The 15,662-nt window shown below is 46.8% G+C and overlaps 1 protein-coding gene and 1 pseudogene across 3 annotated transcripts; both read right to left on the minus strand.

Annotated features, from left to right (window-relative positions):
* Positions 1-445: 445 nt before the first annotated feature.
* Positions 446-11,835, minus strand: pan2 (poly(A) specific ribonuclease subunit PAN2). 2 transcript variants are annotated; one of them, XM_083657074.1, is made up of 26 exons: positions 11,778-11,835; positions 11,092-11,397; positions 10,271-10,440; positions 10,057-10,177; positions 9,813-9,890; positions 9,448-9,718; positions 8,963-9,308; positions 8,241-8,337; positions 7,853-7,972; positions 7,607-7,726; positions 7,354-7,482; positions 7,012-7,211; positions 5,121-5,269; positions 4,872-4,978; positions 4,674-4,772; positions 4,440-4,528; positions 4,156-4,300; positions 3,868-4,005; positions 3,623-3,682; positions 3,409-3,499; positions 3,155-3,312; positions 2,670-2,813; positions 1,855-2,034; positions 1,484-1,577; positions 1,129-1,320; positions 446-969 (listed from the first exon to the last, which is right to left on the minus strand). In XM_083657074.1, exons 2-26 carry the CDS (start codon positions 11,377-11,379, stop codon positions 935-937), a joined length of 3,621 nt encoding a protein of 1,206 aa, XP_083513200.1. In that variant the 5' UTR covers positions 11,380-11,397; positions 11,778-11,835; the 3' UTR covers positions 446-934. The 2 variants fall into 2 exon arrangements, with proteins under 2 accessions (XP_083513200.1, XP_083513199.1); XM_083657073.1 differs by having other exon boundaries at positions 1,117-1,320.
* Positions 11,836-13,580: 1,745 nt separating this feature from the next.
* LOC310794489 (E3 ubiquitin-protein ligase arih1 pseudogene) lies at positions 13,581-15,188 on the minus strand (annotated as a pseudogene). The gene has a single exon. The product of its transcript is annotated as an E3 ubiquitin-protein ligase arih1 pseudogene (transcript).
* Between the last annotated feature and the right edge of the window lie 474 nt (positions 15,189-15,662).

Raw genomic sequence — 15,662 nt, forward strand, 5'->3', positions numbered from 1 at the left:
AGCTCCTGGAGTATCGACGTGGACGGAATGGGGGGGGGGGGGGGGTGATTCTTTATCCACGTAGTCTCTTCAAATGTCCATACTGCCGGTTACTGCTCATTTTTAATCTCACATAATTCTAACAATTTAATGACACTGCACATTCCAAAACGGTGTTACACAGTGCTCTGCAAACGAATAAAACCCAATAATACAAAAATAAACATCGATGGCTTAATAGTTACATGAGGACAAACTAGGTCAGAGCAAATGATTTAACGGGCTGTGTGGAAACTGTTTAAGGAGTGTTTTGTAAGCTCTATGCGTGTGTGTTTTTCCCCCTCTGATGACAATACCAGACCACTGCATTAGACTGGTTGACACTGTGCCTTCACATACCAAGTACAGCCAGCAGAGGGCAACATTACACTAACATAAGCACTTAAAAACGGCACAAGGCATAATCCTTCAGTAATAAGTCTTTATTTACATGCCCCAAGAAACATTCCGTATTAAAAAAAAATCATGGCAAAATACAACCGCATTATATTTTTGCCAATCTGGCAACATCATAGGGGGTTCCATAATTGCACACAAACTAAATAAAAAATAAAAATCCGTCCTCGATTCAAAATGCAATTGGCTCTCAGCTGAAGTGCTGTTTGGGGGCAAGAGCGCCTTCTTACAAAATGTGACACTGTATCAGTGTTTCTCAACCACTGGGCCGTGGCCCACTGGCGGGCCTCAGAGCCTCATCTAGTGGGCCGTGGAGGACCTCTCACATCAATATATCCCAATGATAGCCTATCATTGATTTGGGAAGGTGGTCCTCAGAATCGTTTTAACAATCAGAAGTGGGCCTTGGATTTCAAAAGGTTGAGCTCCCCTTCCAGTGGAATGAGAAAGTGGCAAATTCAAATAAAATCCTTCCAGCAGAAACGTCCCAAAGTGCTGCTCACAGCCCCATCACAGACGGAAAGACGGCAGTACCTGTCGAAGAGAAGAGCAGAGAGCGACTCAGTCAGCTTGTACAGACGACTGCGAAGGATGTTATTTACTCCAAAAGTTATTTACTCCACAAGTTGTCGTCACGCCATCAAAACTTCGCCTACATCTAATGCGAAGTCATTCTCGTACTTTTCGGGCTACCTTGACCATCTCCTCCGTCCGAGTCGGGGACTTTCCAGTCCATCTTGCGGCCTTTTTCGTAGAGTCCCTTCAGAACCTTCCTCACGTCGTCGGGCCCGCCTCCGCGGCTCACCTCCGTGTACTTCCTGTACAGCTGCAGAGCGGTGCGTGCGTCCTCGATGCTGTCGTGGGTCTCCCCCTGGATGTTGAGGTCTGGGGAACAGCACACCACAGTGAAGAGAATCAGGACAGCTTAGTCATGATGATTAATCAGGCAACATTTTGCAATGCACCTGGAGGTGACGGGAATGCCAAGGATCAGCTCCTGAATGCCTCAGTGACCAAAACATCACCGTCTGGAACATTTGAGACTTACCTAGAAAGTACCAGGCGAGGAATCTCAGAGAAATCATTCTCTTGCGAGGCATATGGAACAGGTACACAGTGTCGACGACTTGGTCTTTCAGAACCTGTCAGGAATAAATATGCTTAAGTCATCACAGCTCTAAATGAAAAATCACAATAATAAATCATCATAATAAATCACAAATTAAGGAGAAAACCTAGTCGGGATGTTTACTAATGCTGCAGCACCATTTATTTATTTTACACAGCTGGGGACTGGTACATTTCCTCAACTATGATGTAACCACCATGCAATATGCACTATAAAGTATACTGACTATAATCCTTACAGATAGAGGCTATAAAATAAAGCTGACTTCTAATTATTGCGAATTAACATACCAGTAAATTAATAACCCGGAAGTCCTTCTGCAAACCGTGGCCAGCGAAGCGCACTCCGGTGTCGATGAGGAAGCGCAGCTTCAGGTACGTGGACTTCAGAGTGGTCAAGTGCTTCGAAGAGATCTTAGCATCCAGGTCTCCTGGTTTGATGCCAGAGTATTGAGTCAGATAGTCGACCACCTGCAGAAGAGAACATCCATAGATCAAAGCAGGACATCGGCTCCTTCTGAGTCACTATGAAGAAAGCAACAACAACACCCGTCTTCTTTAGAGTCCAGATTTGGCCTTTCAGCTTTCACAATAATTGGTGAAAAAATAACCTCCAAAGTCACCAGAAACTAGTCGGTCTACACAACAACCAGACTTCCAAAAAGGTCTGCAGGAATTTATTTGGGATCAATGTACCCATTATAAAATGCACAGGTGGTTACACACTTAAAACCCTAAAGACGATTGGGATAATGTTCCTGTGATGCTTATGCCTGGGACACACATCCTGCATCTTCCTGTGTGTGATGGCTACCTCGCTGAAATGCTGCGGTAAAAATAAGCGAGACTCCGAATTTCTAGATGAGACGCAGTCGAGCAGCGACTGAGCCGGCTGCTCAGGCGAGCTGTGTGGCTGCCCTAACCTGAAGAATCTGATGAAGGTCGTCGTACCGAAACGTTTTTTTTTTTTGTTGAATTAATCCTTTTTTTGCAAGTGGAGACAGTGCGCGGAAGTTCTCTCTTCTTTGGATGCAGTCTGATAATTACTTGTCACTGCTCCATCCAGGTGGTAAATGACAGACCATCGTAGCGTTGCGGTGCCTCACCTGCTCCTGGGTCGAGATGTAGTCGTCGATGAAGGGCACCCCCTCGTTGGGACCCTGACCGCGCACACAGGTGATCCTGGCCACAGACATCTGACTGGGCTTGATGGTCGACTTGGTGCCATCGCTGCGCAGTTCTGCCTCTTCCTGCAGGCACACAGATTCACAACGCAAAGTCAATTAAGACCACGTTTCTCTTGGCAGAACCCAACACATTCAAAACTCATTCGCACGTCCCTCGAATGGGCTGTGCGTTCACCTTCAGCGTTTTGGATTCATTCAGACAGGTGGAAAGCGGAGAGTGCGAACATGTATGTATACATTTACAATATCTCACTACTACAATAAGGTGGAGGGGCGTGCACAGTTGCTACAGGTCAGCACGCAAAGCATGCGAGGCAGGCTAGAAATCAGTGCGTGAAGCGCACAATATTTCTAATGCTAAAGAGAGGTGTACTGCAATAGCATTATATATGAGCCACACTCACCTGGTTGAGTGTGACAAACTCGGCGTCCAGTCCCACCAAGTCACCGGCCTGGGGCATCTCGCTGACCATGAGGGGGATGAAGGTGGCGTGGCTCTTCCTCTGCTTCCGAGCCAGAGAGGCCTCGGTCAGCAGCACACTGGCCTCGATGGGGTTCTTAACTGGGACAAAGAGCAAAGCGCGAGCGGGTGAGCGAAGTCTCTTCTGGACCGAGAAGTAGGAAACGGTTTCTGCAAGACTCTGTCCTCAAGACTTACTGCGGAGGTCGTATCTGGAGTGGTAGTTCCTCTTGGCGTAATAGACGATGGCCGGCACTTTCCAGTTCACATCAAACTGTGCAGCTTCGGTCTGTGAAAAACATTTTTTTTTCTCACGACGTTGCCTTTATTCTGATCAGTCTCTTTAAAATGTTGCTGCGAAATTGTAATTTCATTAGTGTAAGAGTTTACACGGGTTAACGAAAAAATGTACCTTGTCAATTGGCTCAATCAAGAAATCGTTGAAAAGGTACCACTGCTGGTGTGTGACGCCCTGAAATCAACAAATGCACATCGACATCAGTATTCAAGCACAGAATTCAATAGTATTTTGAATTCAACAGTATTAATTCATCAGTATTTGGCTCAATACTATATAAACATCGCCATGTTTTTGTCTTGTTTTCAAGGAGCGAGTTTCTCTCAAACGGCACGTCTAATCTGTACAAATTCACTCACCTCTTTTCTTTGGTGATAGGTCTCTCCTACTTTAATGTGTGCCACCAGGTTTCCTCCTGTGCGAGCGTCCAGTATGTGGGGCACGGTGACCACCAAGTCATAGAGGGAAGCGCCTTCATCCTCTTCAGCAGAACTTAACTAGGTGGAGAAGGTGCAGCGAGTCAGAAGTTTAATCGTGAAAAATCACAGATGGTTAGTAAAAAGTCGGCACCTCGCATTCAATTCCAAGACTCAATTTAAAACATTATTTCTGCAGACATGCAGAACCTTCAGATGGTCCTCCCTCACCTCCTCTCCTTCTGTCCAGGTGCTTATCTCCAGCCCCTGGCTTTTGCTGATGGACATCTTGAGAGTGAGGGGGATCCAGACGTGTCGCAGATCCTCCGCTTTCGTGTCGAAGGTGAAGCCCTCCATGTTGCACGACTCCTCCCCGCTACGCAATGAAGAAGAGTAAAAAAAAAACTATGTACGTCTTTTCCTTCAATGTTTCAGTGGTGTGAAGTCACGAGTGTCGTCGAGTCGCAGTCAACCGGTACAAGTCGATCAAAGCTGATATTGAAAAGCATCCTTACTCCAAGCACCACTCGGTCGGCATGGGCGGAGGCTCCTTGGGCTTCGGCGGTTCCATCGCCTCTTTCTGCATGGCCTTATTGAAGGCGTACTGTGAAGAGAGCGAAATGACAAGAACATCATCATGCACGTGACTAACAGCCAACCAACCATTCGTGTCATAGAAGGGCACTCTTGAAGCTGGTCGTGATGGAGAAGAAAACTCAAACAATGAGCTGTTTATATCCACCGTTCACCTCTGACTGGACCTTCCAGAACTCAGCCTCTTTAACGCTGTTCACTTCACAGTTGATGACCAGAACATCTGGTAGGCATCGGATGTTGCGTGTCTGCACCTACAGTATACACAAAAAGCACACGCTGTAGACCGGACTACGTTCTTATTTGTTACTATCAGCTGTTATTATGGCGCTGAATAGGTAACGGTAACTCACCGTCGGCTGGTACTTCTCACAGTTTTCACACCACGCCTGAGTGCTCTGCTCCAGACAGATGCTCTTCTTCAGGATCTCCGCAAAGTCGTACTCCCTTACGATCTTATCTGACGAGTCATGAAGTGAAATTAATGCACCGCCAACCTGTACATCACTACTTCACACTCGGTTTCTGCAGCCTCCGACCGATCCCCCGGCTTAACCCACAGCAGCAGCGTGAGGAGATTTGCGATTTGAGGGAAAACTCACCGTGAACGTTCTGCTCCGGGTAGTGCATGGTGAAGAGCAGGCTGAGCGAGGAGCGCACAGTCTCCTTGCCACAGCGACACAGGCTGCTGTTCTCCACTTCGCATCCGAAGAGTCTTCCGATGACGGACTCGCCAGAGGAACCCAGGGCGCTGCAAGAGACCCAGCATCGACACACAACTCAGTCGCCTGGCCGCAGCCTCCAGACCTGCTACACCAGTGGTACTCAACCTTGCCCAACACTACTCAGGAGCCACACTGACAAAAACCAAAGCTTTGAAAGAGCCACAATCCCAAAAAAAGTCCCATTCATTTATCAGATTTTAATGTACCGTAAATTCCGGACTATAAGCCGCGGCTTTTTTCCCGTTTTTTGGCCTTTTTTGCCCCCTGCGGCTTATATAACGGTGCGGCTTATCTATGGATTTTTCCAGCAAACGGCCACTCGGGAACCTCCAAAATCTATGGATGTTGGTATGAGGCAGAACGAGAGCAAGACAGACATTATGAGAGCGAGACCCTGATTGGATGATGTTGCAAAAAATGTGCCTCGCGACCTGATTGGAGCACTGTGCCACTACTCTCTCTCAGCCACTACGGTAAAACACCCTCCCTCCTCCCTCGCTCCGGGGGGAAAAAGGCAGCGATTGAGCCTGAAAGACAGTCTGAATGAAATTGAATGTAACATTCCCAATTCTATGTATTACATTCTAAAAAACTAACAGCAACATTTTGGAAGGCTAAGCCACACAACTAGCTCGTTGTAATCTAACATCATGCTTCAAAAGATGGAGAACTGGCTGTGTTACGACGATGGCGGCGATTGAGCCTGAAAGCCATGTCTGAGACAGTAGCGAGACAGGAACAACAACAGCAGCAGCAGCAAAGGATCATGCACAAACCCGAGACGAAAGGGACTGTCCGTCAGGGCGCGGACGACTGTGTCAGCAACTCCCTCCCGACTACCAGGAGAAAATTACAAACTTCGGCGAATTCACACAAAGAAAGATCAAGGAATATTCCATCGGACCGGAGCAGATCATAAATATGGATGAAGTGCCTTTGACGTTCGACCTGCCTCTCACTAGGACTGTTAACAAGAAAGGTGAATCGTCCATCACGTTGAGAACCACAGGTCACGAGAGAACGAATTTCACTTGTGTTCTTGGCTGCACAGCATCTGGAGTAAAGCTCCCGCCGATGGTGATTTTTAAGCATCTCACAATGTGTGATTTTGTCTGGGGATTAGTGACCTGACTTTTGTTTTGTTGAAATGTTAATAAATGGGAGCTTCCCCAAACAGCCATCTCTTTCCCGACAATCCCCTCTGTGCACGAAGCCTTACATATGGTAATTAAACATCAAAACACCCGCGGCTTATAGTCCGGTGCGGCTTATATAAGAAAAAAATAGTCACCTTTGAAGGTGCGGCTTATAGACCGGTGCGCCTTATAGTCCGGAATTTACGGTATTTATTTATTTTAAGTAGGACTTAAAAGAGCTACAACTACGTATAAAGGAGCCACATGTGGCTCTAGAGCCTCGGGTTGAGTATCTGAGATAAACAATTACATTTTGTTTAAATCCTCATGTGTTTTGCGTTGCACGGCTCATCGAGGAAGCTTTCACGCCCAGGATAGCTGCCGACTGCGAGCTAGCCGACCTGTAAGTTCAGCTTCGCCCTGGGAAAAGATTTGGCGATACACTCTTTGGTGCCGTCTGCTCTGACCTGCTGCTGGCTCCCCTGTAGGCCTGCGGGCCCTCCTGCTCCTGTCTGCTCTGACCTGCTGCTGGCTCCCCTGTAGGCCTGCGGGCCCTCCTGCTCCTGTCTGCTCTGACCTGCTGCTGGCTCCCCTGTAGGCCTGCGGGCCCTCCTGCTCCTGTCTCCTCTGACCTGCTGCTGGCTCCCCTGTAGGCCTGCGGGCCCTCCTGCTCCTGGGTCTCCTGGTGCAGCTGGGTGAGGATGAAGCGGTTCCAGCTCTGGATGAGGCGGCCCAGTCTGGACTTCCCGGTCTGCTCGTCCGAGTCGGCCAGGATCAGGCCGAGCGCAGACGCCTCCGGGATGGTGCGGAACGCTCGTAGGAAGTTACTGGCCTAGGGAAGAGGAGCCAGGAGAAGCTGTCATTAAAAAGCTCCGGGAAACGGCGAAGTAGAACATTATGCAGCAAGAACGTGATGCAGATTGATGATGTCTGCATCTCCAGAGGGATTGGCACCGCTGGTATTCGGCACCTACCTGACATGGATCTCCTCGCGACAGGTCCAACATGTGGAAGAGGAAGCCGAGCTCACAGGCCAAACAGAACTCCTTCTGGCACAAATGGTTCTGCACCAGGCAGCGGATTGGCTCCAGGAAATATAATACCTAACGCGGCGACAGATCAACAAGGGAGGGACAACTCTGCTTGGAGACGGCTTCTCAGAAATAATGAATTGCAGATCAAAACAAATCGTAGTAAAATGACACAAAAACGTTCATAATGTCATACCTGGATCATGCAGTTACAGTAGGCGTTGGGGATGTGAGGCTCCAGGCCGGCGAACAAGGTTCTGTTGTAATGTTTGAAGTCAAAGTCCTCCAGTCCCAGCTTGGAGTATTTAATTGTGACCTGATGGGTATCCAGTAGAAAAAGGTCCTCATCACATACTGCCGTGCAATAACAGCACTTATGCTTATGAAATATCAACCATAATTTTATCAGGTAGAAATGATAATGAAATAGGACGAGTCGCACCTTTCTGTATTTCTTGTTCACCATGTAGAGGTGTGGCTCTTCGTCACGGCCGATTGGTGATTCAGGAACCTGGTTGTAATTGTCATAATCAAGCTCCACCTCTTTAATCTTGTAAGGAACCTGAGACCAAGAAAATAACGAGATATTGGATCACAGAAATCTGTGAAGTTGACACAGAACTCATCCAAAGCAAAAACGTACATTATTTCCCAAATTCCAGTCAAGCAATATGTTAACTCAAATACAGTGGAAATGACACATTATGGCTGTTGCAAAGAAAATACCTATTTGTATAGCATTTGTCACCTATTCTACCTTATAGATAGGAGAATATGCACAAGGCTATTGTAAAGTGGCTAAAGATCTACATTGCACGTTTTTGACTTGCCTGATTTCGGGGACGAGTGCGAGGATTCGCTGCATAGCCAATGAAGCCAACAGTTTTCATTGTGCGCAGGATCTCCGGGTCCACAGGAGGCGCTCGTCTGAAGGAACAGAAGAGTATTTTTACACAAACAAACTCCAGACCATCTTTCAATGGGATCACATCACATCAGCCCACGACTTAAAATGAAAATGTGAGCTGTAAAGTGATCACACACATTTTCAAATGTGACCTTCATTTTTATGTCAACTACACACCTATAAAGTTTTGTTGACTACATCTTGCATGGTGAAAACAATACCAGTCCCGCTGTCGCAGCTGGTAACTACAGTCTGTACATAACATTTTGATGAAATGTTAGCAGTTTGAGAAATACTGGGAAACACCAGCCACCGGTCAAATTTTGTAGCTGGCCTGATAATCAGCCACTTAGGCAGATAATTAACCATTATTTGGTGGTTCTATTATATTCTTATAACAAAAATATCTAGTTTGCTGGCAAAAGTGGCTGGAGATCGGCATTTCTAGCCACTGTGGCCAGAAGACAAAAAGGTAGTTTCAAGCCCTGCTTGTTAGCAGGTTAATTACTCTATTACCATACCTAACACACTATGAAGTTCTAAATCAATGTTTTCACTTTCATTTGGTGCTGTCACTAGACTCACTACCAACCATGCAGAAATGACCTAAGGCCATCACAGTTAGACTGAAATCCAGTGCGTCACCTGGGACTGGGAGCAGCCAGAGCGGCGGGCCAGTCAGAGAGCAGCGCCTCTGTGCAGGTCAGCGGCATGGGGATGAGAGACAGGGGCAGCAGATCGTGGTTCCAGTCCAGCTGAGGCAGCGTGTCCACCAGGCACGGCAGAGCAAACTCCGTCTCCCGAGAGTAGTCGTTGAAGGAAACCTCCGGCGCGTCGGACCACAGGTGCACTCCGCCCCCGGAGTCCCCGAAGGCCAAGGCTTGCTTGCTGGCCGACACGTCGAAACTCATGAGCAGCTGCCCCACGGTGTTCACGTGGAAAATATCTGCCACATTGGCAAGACCGGTGGGCTCGCAGAACTGACACTGACCTGGTAAAGCAGTCAAAGGAGGACAACTAGAATAATAAGCGTCACATGAATGAACCAATTTTTTTTTAATTGCACACAGACCAGCGCCAGAATTTCCGCTAAAAGCCGCAAACCAGTCATTTGCCGGTTGATAAGATACCTGTCTGAGAGAGGATCGCCAGACGCGATGTGTAGGTGGGAATGAAGCGTAGGAAGAGGGGATCCACGTGCACCTGGAGCGGCGTTACGGCGCGCATCATGCGGAGGTCGTACACCATGAGGAAGCGGTCGCACGCCAAACCGTTCAGTCCTCGGCTGGAGAAGCCGCACGCCGCCAAAAGGTTTCCGTGGACGTCGAAGTCCGACAGGCTGCCGGAGAAGGCGTCAAACTCGTGCTCCGTCTTGAAGGAGCGCAAGTCACGTAGGGTTATCTGGTTTGAACAGAAGGTGCAACAATGAGTATAATGTGAGGTGAAATCCAGACGAACATCTTGTCACAAACTGACTGGACTGAACCGTCCTTACCTTTCCAGAAGTGTGCCCGCAGAAGAGGAAACGATTGGACTGCCGCATGATTGCCACTCCAGGTAACTCGACTGTGAACTATCAAGTACACACAACGGGCAAGCAAAAGTCAACTGCTTGCCATTTTAGCTTTAAGGTCACGCAAATGATACAGTCAATTGTCGTGTATATTGGAATTGATTTAATTCGGAAAATGTGTCATGTAGTAGTACTGTGAAATACTGCATCCCAGTGTCATTCATACCTTTTGAGTTTCTTGAACAGTATTCAAGTCAAATTCAATCGCATAGTTCTGTAGTCCGCCCATGAGCAACGTGTTGTTGTCGGCCATAAGGAGACTATGCATATCAGCTCCTTCATCCAACCTGCAAAACACACACACACATATTTCAAGGCCAGTAGAGATTGATGTCGCAGGAACAGAACACTGTCGCTCCCGACCAACATTTGCAACTCACGCGTATTCAAACATGACGAGGCCTCCGCGCGTGTGGCATCTGAGGTTGGTCTTAGACAGGAACAGCACGCCCGTTTCCAAACTCTGAATGTGGCGGATGTCATCAGTCGCGTGCACTTGAAACGAGGAATAGCGGCCCATTGTGCCTCCGAAGAAGGAACTCGCATGACCCTAAACAAAGTTAGCAGATAGGATAATCAGTGGAATAAGAGACAAAAATAAGCAGCCGAATAATCTTTCTGCATTTTCACAAGTAGTGTGTGACAACAATCAACACTAATAATCGTCACGGCACTTACTCAGGGCCGGTGTCATGCCGAGTTTTGCACCCCCGCCATATTTTGGGACTGTTTTAACTTAAAAACAGGGATGCAAATCTGGGCAGGTACAAACTGCCGAGATTTGCACCCCCCCCCCCCCCCCCCCCCTCCATAAAGCCAGGAGAGATCCCCAGGTCTCGAGGTCATCTGTACCCGGATTTTAAGCACCAAAGTCGGCTTCCATGAGCCAGAAGAGAGCCCCAAGCATGGAAGTCACCTCCACGCGGATCTAATGCATCAAAGTCGGTCTCCATGAGCCAGGACAGACCCCCTCGCTTGAAGATCACGTCTACCCAGACAATTATATCATTTTTAAACAGTTACGTTTCCGTATAACTCATTACAATATGCTCCCGGAAGGTGGGGATGCAATTCTCGGCGGGGGTGCAAAACTCTGCATGACACCGGATTAACACAGTGTGATGCCCCCCAAGGCAGTTGACGCCCCGGGGGGGGCACACTCACCCTGCCCATATAGTTGCTAGTCCGGGCTTGCACTTACTCTGTGGTTTCCCATCCAGAGCAGCTCCTCCTGCAGATCAAAATGTGTTGCCGTAACTGGAATGCCAACTTCGGCAGCGACGCTGTGCAGCTCTGAAAACATGCCCTCTAGGAGGTGCACAGACTCGGGCACTGTCACAGCGAGCCCCTCGGGGTCCAGCTCCACACCCTGCAGCAGACTGGGGTTAAGGCGGGGGTCCATGGAGGGCTCCATGCCTGCATCCAGGGTCCCGTGGAGGGCGGGCGAGTACTCACCCATCCCCGGGTCAATACCTTCAAAGTTCATCATGAGTGCAGCTAAACCGACCTATGAAGAAGAACACATGTGGACACAGAGGTCAGTGCAGAATAATAATCCTGATCTTTTAAATCGGCAACGGCAGCGCCTCAACTGGTTAGAAATGCAGCTCTAACGTTTAGCTTCAGATTTAGCGTAGCTAACCCGGAGCGCCAAATGCTCCCCACATTAATATTCCCTATATAAACATGGGCTATAACGCCACCTCCCCACAGCAGCATTTGTTTTAGCGGTTAGCTGTCGCTAGCAGCATTGACCAGCAGGCATTGTGATCCCTGGGCTAAGTTAGCGTGACTGCAAGCTACAAGCTACACATGCATGTCTAACGTTGTATTATTGGAGATGCCAGTACACTTCACTCACTAAGAGTGTGTAATGTTTACTCTCACCTATTCATGAAAAACTATGTTACGTTATCATCAGACAAGAACCCATGTTCCTTCTTCCATTCACAACAATAACAAAGAAGTATTTCCGGGGCAAATAGAGGCGTGTTCAAGAGAAGCGGCGTTCAGGTCTGCTGTTGATTAGTCTAGTTAGGACCTGGCTCAGATTTGTATGCACTTCATTTTTAGGAGAGAATATCTCATTCTTCCTTCAAAGATATCCTCATAAATGTCTACCAGTTTAATCTTCACATTAAAATAAATATTTTTTGTATTACACATTTGCATATCTGTTTTAAGTACAAATTGTTCAGAATGGCAACTTATTACCATGTAACAACACACAGGAATTGCCATATATTTATTATATATATATATATATATATATATATATATATATATATATATATATATATATATATATATATATATATATATATATATATATATTATATACTTTCTGGACTTAAAGCAAAGTTAGAGCTTTTGTGTCATCTAGAGTTGAACCGACAATTATAAATTTGAATATTATAGTAGAGGACCTGCATTGGGAATATAGAAAATGAAATCCATTTTGTATTTTACTGCCCCCTGTATGACGACCTGAGACTAACTTTATTTGAAAAAATGTTTGGCGCTCACCCGAGTGAGGCCTTTTGGTTTCGGGATGAGGCCAGACTCAAATTATTCTTTAGCAAAGGAGCTTTTGATATCGCCCAGTTTATTGGCAAAGCTTGGCAGAGAAGAAAGAATGTATTATTTGTATAATGTTTGTATTGATGTTGCACCTCAGGTTATGGCACCTTTTGTTGTTGTTTCTTTTATTTGGAAACATGAAATCTGGAATTTTCATTTCATTTTCATTTCATTTATTAAGGACTGCACAACAGAGTCGTCAGAATTTGCTTTCGGTACAGCATGTTACAGCACATAGCAACTGTGTCAGCATAGACATTACAATACATAGACAACAAATAGCAACATAAATACAGGACATTCAACATAGACAGAGATGACCGGTATATGGTGAAAAAATTCAAAGGATCTGTACTTATGTGTGTGAACTCTACTGATGTGAACTCTACTGATGTTTACTTGTACTGTCGTGTCTCATAAGCCCATACGGGCTGGACACCATTTGGTGTGTGACATGGAAATAGAATCAATCAATCAATCAAAAATCACATCAAAATGAAGGCAGAGTTCGAAAATGGGTGTGATCTGAGCAAGTGGGCACAATTGTGATGTCATCGATGATGTCAGTGATGATGTCATCAGTGATGTCACTCAAGCAATTGTGATGTCATTGGTGATGATGTCATCAGTGATGTCACTCAAGCAATTGTGATGTCATCGGTGATGATGTCATCAGTGATGTCACTCAAGCAATTGTGATGTCATCGGTGATGATGTCATCAGTGAATCATGTCATCAGTGATGTCACTCGAGCAACTGTGATGTCATCGGTGATTATGTCATCGGCCCCTAGTGGCCACACCTTGAAGCCACATTAAAAGTGATGTAATATTACAACCGTGGGTTCTACAATCATAAGCATAATCATAAGAATCAACTTTATTTGTATAGCACTTTCTTACCAAAGTTACAAAGTGTTTCACACAAAGGGTAAACTCATTGGTAAACTACAACAAACAATAATACACATAAAACAATGACTGCCACGCTTGTTGCCATGCTAGTTATGAAACATTGTATTATTAAACATTAATTAAAACATTTGATTATTAAACATTTATTAAACAGTTAGTCAAGATACTCAAGAGTCCGTTGCATAAGGATGTGTGGTTAATCCTCCTCAGTGTACTTCCACAGGTCCTTCTCGTAGCCTTCATGCACGTGCTGTAGCAGCACTCTGCGCCTGCTCGCACAGTACGCGTACTGATCCTGTACCATCTGCTTGAAGTCGTGGAGGAAGATGACGTCCTGCTCCAGGTAGCCAGACAGCACCTCAGTGGCATTTTCCAGGTCTGCCTGGTTGCTCTCAAATATGATGGACTGGTTGTTCTTCTCGAGGTAGAAGGCAAAGACGTAGGTGAACATGAGGGTGGAGCGGCACTGGCACAGCACGTCCGCGGCCTTCTTCAGAAACTGCACGTCCATGGAGGACACGTTGTCCCGCTGCTGCGCCTCCTCCATCTTCTGCATGACCTGATCGTAGAGCCTGTGCTCAAAGTACATGCTCTCCACGTGGCTCATGTAGCGGGTGCAGTAGAAGATGTCCCTCCCAAAGTTTCCCCCGGAGTGCGCCGAAGCACCTCCATCTCCGTCGTAGCGATTGCAGTGAGTGTGATTGCTTGTTGCACCCAGGCAGACCCAACAGAACTGAGCATTGCAGTTCTTCATCCGACAAGTCATGTGATTGCAGCCACCATTTTTCTCGATAAGCACATGACATTTTGGACAATTCTTAGTATTTCTTGCAATCCAGGTATAATTTTCGTCATCAGATTTCTTAATCCACTTCCTCAGCCACTTGCACTGGACAGGGTCATGCCAGCTCTCTCCGCAGCTGAAGCAGAACTGACGGCCACACTTGCACCTCACAGGCGCGGCGCCTGGGTACTGGACTTTGACAACGTGATGGCAGTCCGGTGCAGGGCACCACTTTAACAGTCGATTGCACTCCACAAAGCTATTTGTAATTAAATGCTGGTATTTTAACTTCACTTTTGAATCTGTTATGAGGCGCATGACTGTGGTGTCATCAACCAAAATGCCACAACTATGAGCCGGACAAGGAATGGTCTGTCCCCTTCCTTCTTCTGCGATGTTCATGGTCAGGTAATCTCGCCAGCATTGCATGCAGAACCTGTGTCCACATTCCAGGCAGGCGAAGGAAGAGTTGGGGTAGTTTAAATCGCAGATCTCACATGGCATCATGGACTGTGCAGGTGATCTTGTGTTGATTGGAGGACGGGTCAGAGATTTCTTACTGGGGTTGATGACGTGACACTCCGAGAAAAGATTGTCCAGATTACCATCATAATACCTTTCCACGAGCTTCTCCTTATCCCAGTTGAAGTGACTGAGAAGAATGCGTGTTATTGTTGCAGGATTCTGTTGCTGCGGCTCTGCTGTGCTGACACTGCTAACAGCTAGGCTAACATCTTCAATCTGGATGACCTCATTGACCTCCCTGATACACTCCATCATATGCTGTAGGATCTGCTCGGCAGTCAGAACTTCAAAGTGGGAGTCGTCTTTTTGGCCTGGGCCGTGGCCACTTCCACCAGCCTCGCCGCACTCGTATCGATCCTCACCGGCCACCACGGGATGGACCAACGGAACCTCTCCGAAGTCGAGGATGTCATCCTCGGGTTCCTCTTCGGCGCTGTCTTCGCTGAATTCCTGTTTGTCATCAAATTCATCGTTATAACCCTCGTCTGAATCCATTTCTGTCAACTTGTGACAAGCACAAATAAGTGATGATATAGAATTGGTGATATCTCAAGTTGAAGGAGTTGCACCGGGCCTACTTATAGCATCTGCAGGGAAGGATTTATGACATCACTGATGATGTCACAATACCTTAATGTATGACATCACTGATGACATCAGTCACCGATGATGTCATCAGTGACATCATCTCTGAACCTATAGCCTTGTGTGTGTGTGAGTAATTCACTGATGATGTCATTTATGACATCACTGAGTAATTCACTGATGATGTCATTTATGACATCACTGTGGGACAGGGACAGAGAAACAGAGAGACAGACAGAGCCCCAGCTCCCATTTATATACTACTGATGATGATGATGATGATGATGATGACTAGGCATCTCGCACGCTGCACACGCTCGATTCCTAGGCTTCTATGTGGCCTCGCCCGCCCTGCAGCTCGCCCAGCTGGCCCTGCAGCTCGCA

This window comes from Poromitra crassiceps (assembly GCF_964638095.1).
Source record: "Poromitra crassiceps genome assembly, chromosome: 20".
Taxonomy (NCBI): Eukaryota; Metazoa; Chordata; class Actinopteri; order Beryciformes; family Melamphaidae; genus Poromitra; species Poromitra crassiceps.

Bases quoted from the DNA above. Each gene is read 5' to 3' on its own strand.
- pan2 (XM_083657073.1), bottom strand. From the start codon at position 11,379: ATGATGAACTTTGAAGGTATTGACCCGGGGATGGGTGAGTACTCGCCC. The intron at 5,270-7,011 runs GTCAGAGGAGAC...GGTCTCTTGCAG, and splicing joins TACAGGGGAGCCAGCAGCAG to CGCCCTGGGTTCCTCTGGCG. The intron at 4,529-4,673 runs GTGAACGGTGGA...CTCTCTTCACAG, and splicing joins TCTGGAAGGTCCAGTCAGAG to TACGCCTTCAATAAGGCCAT.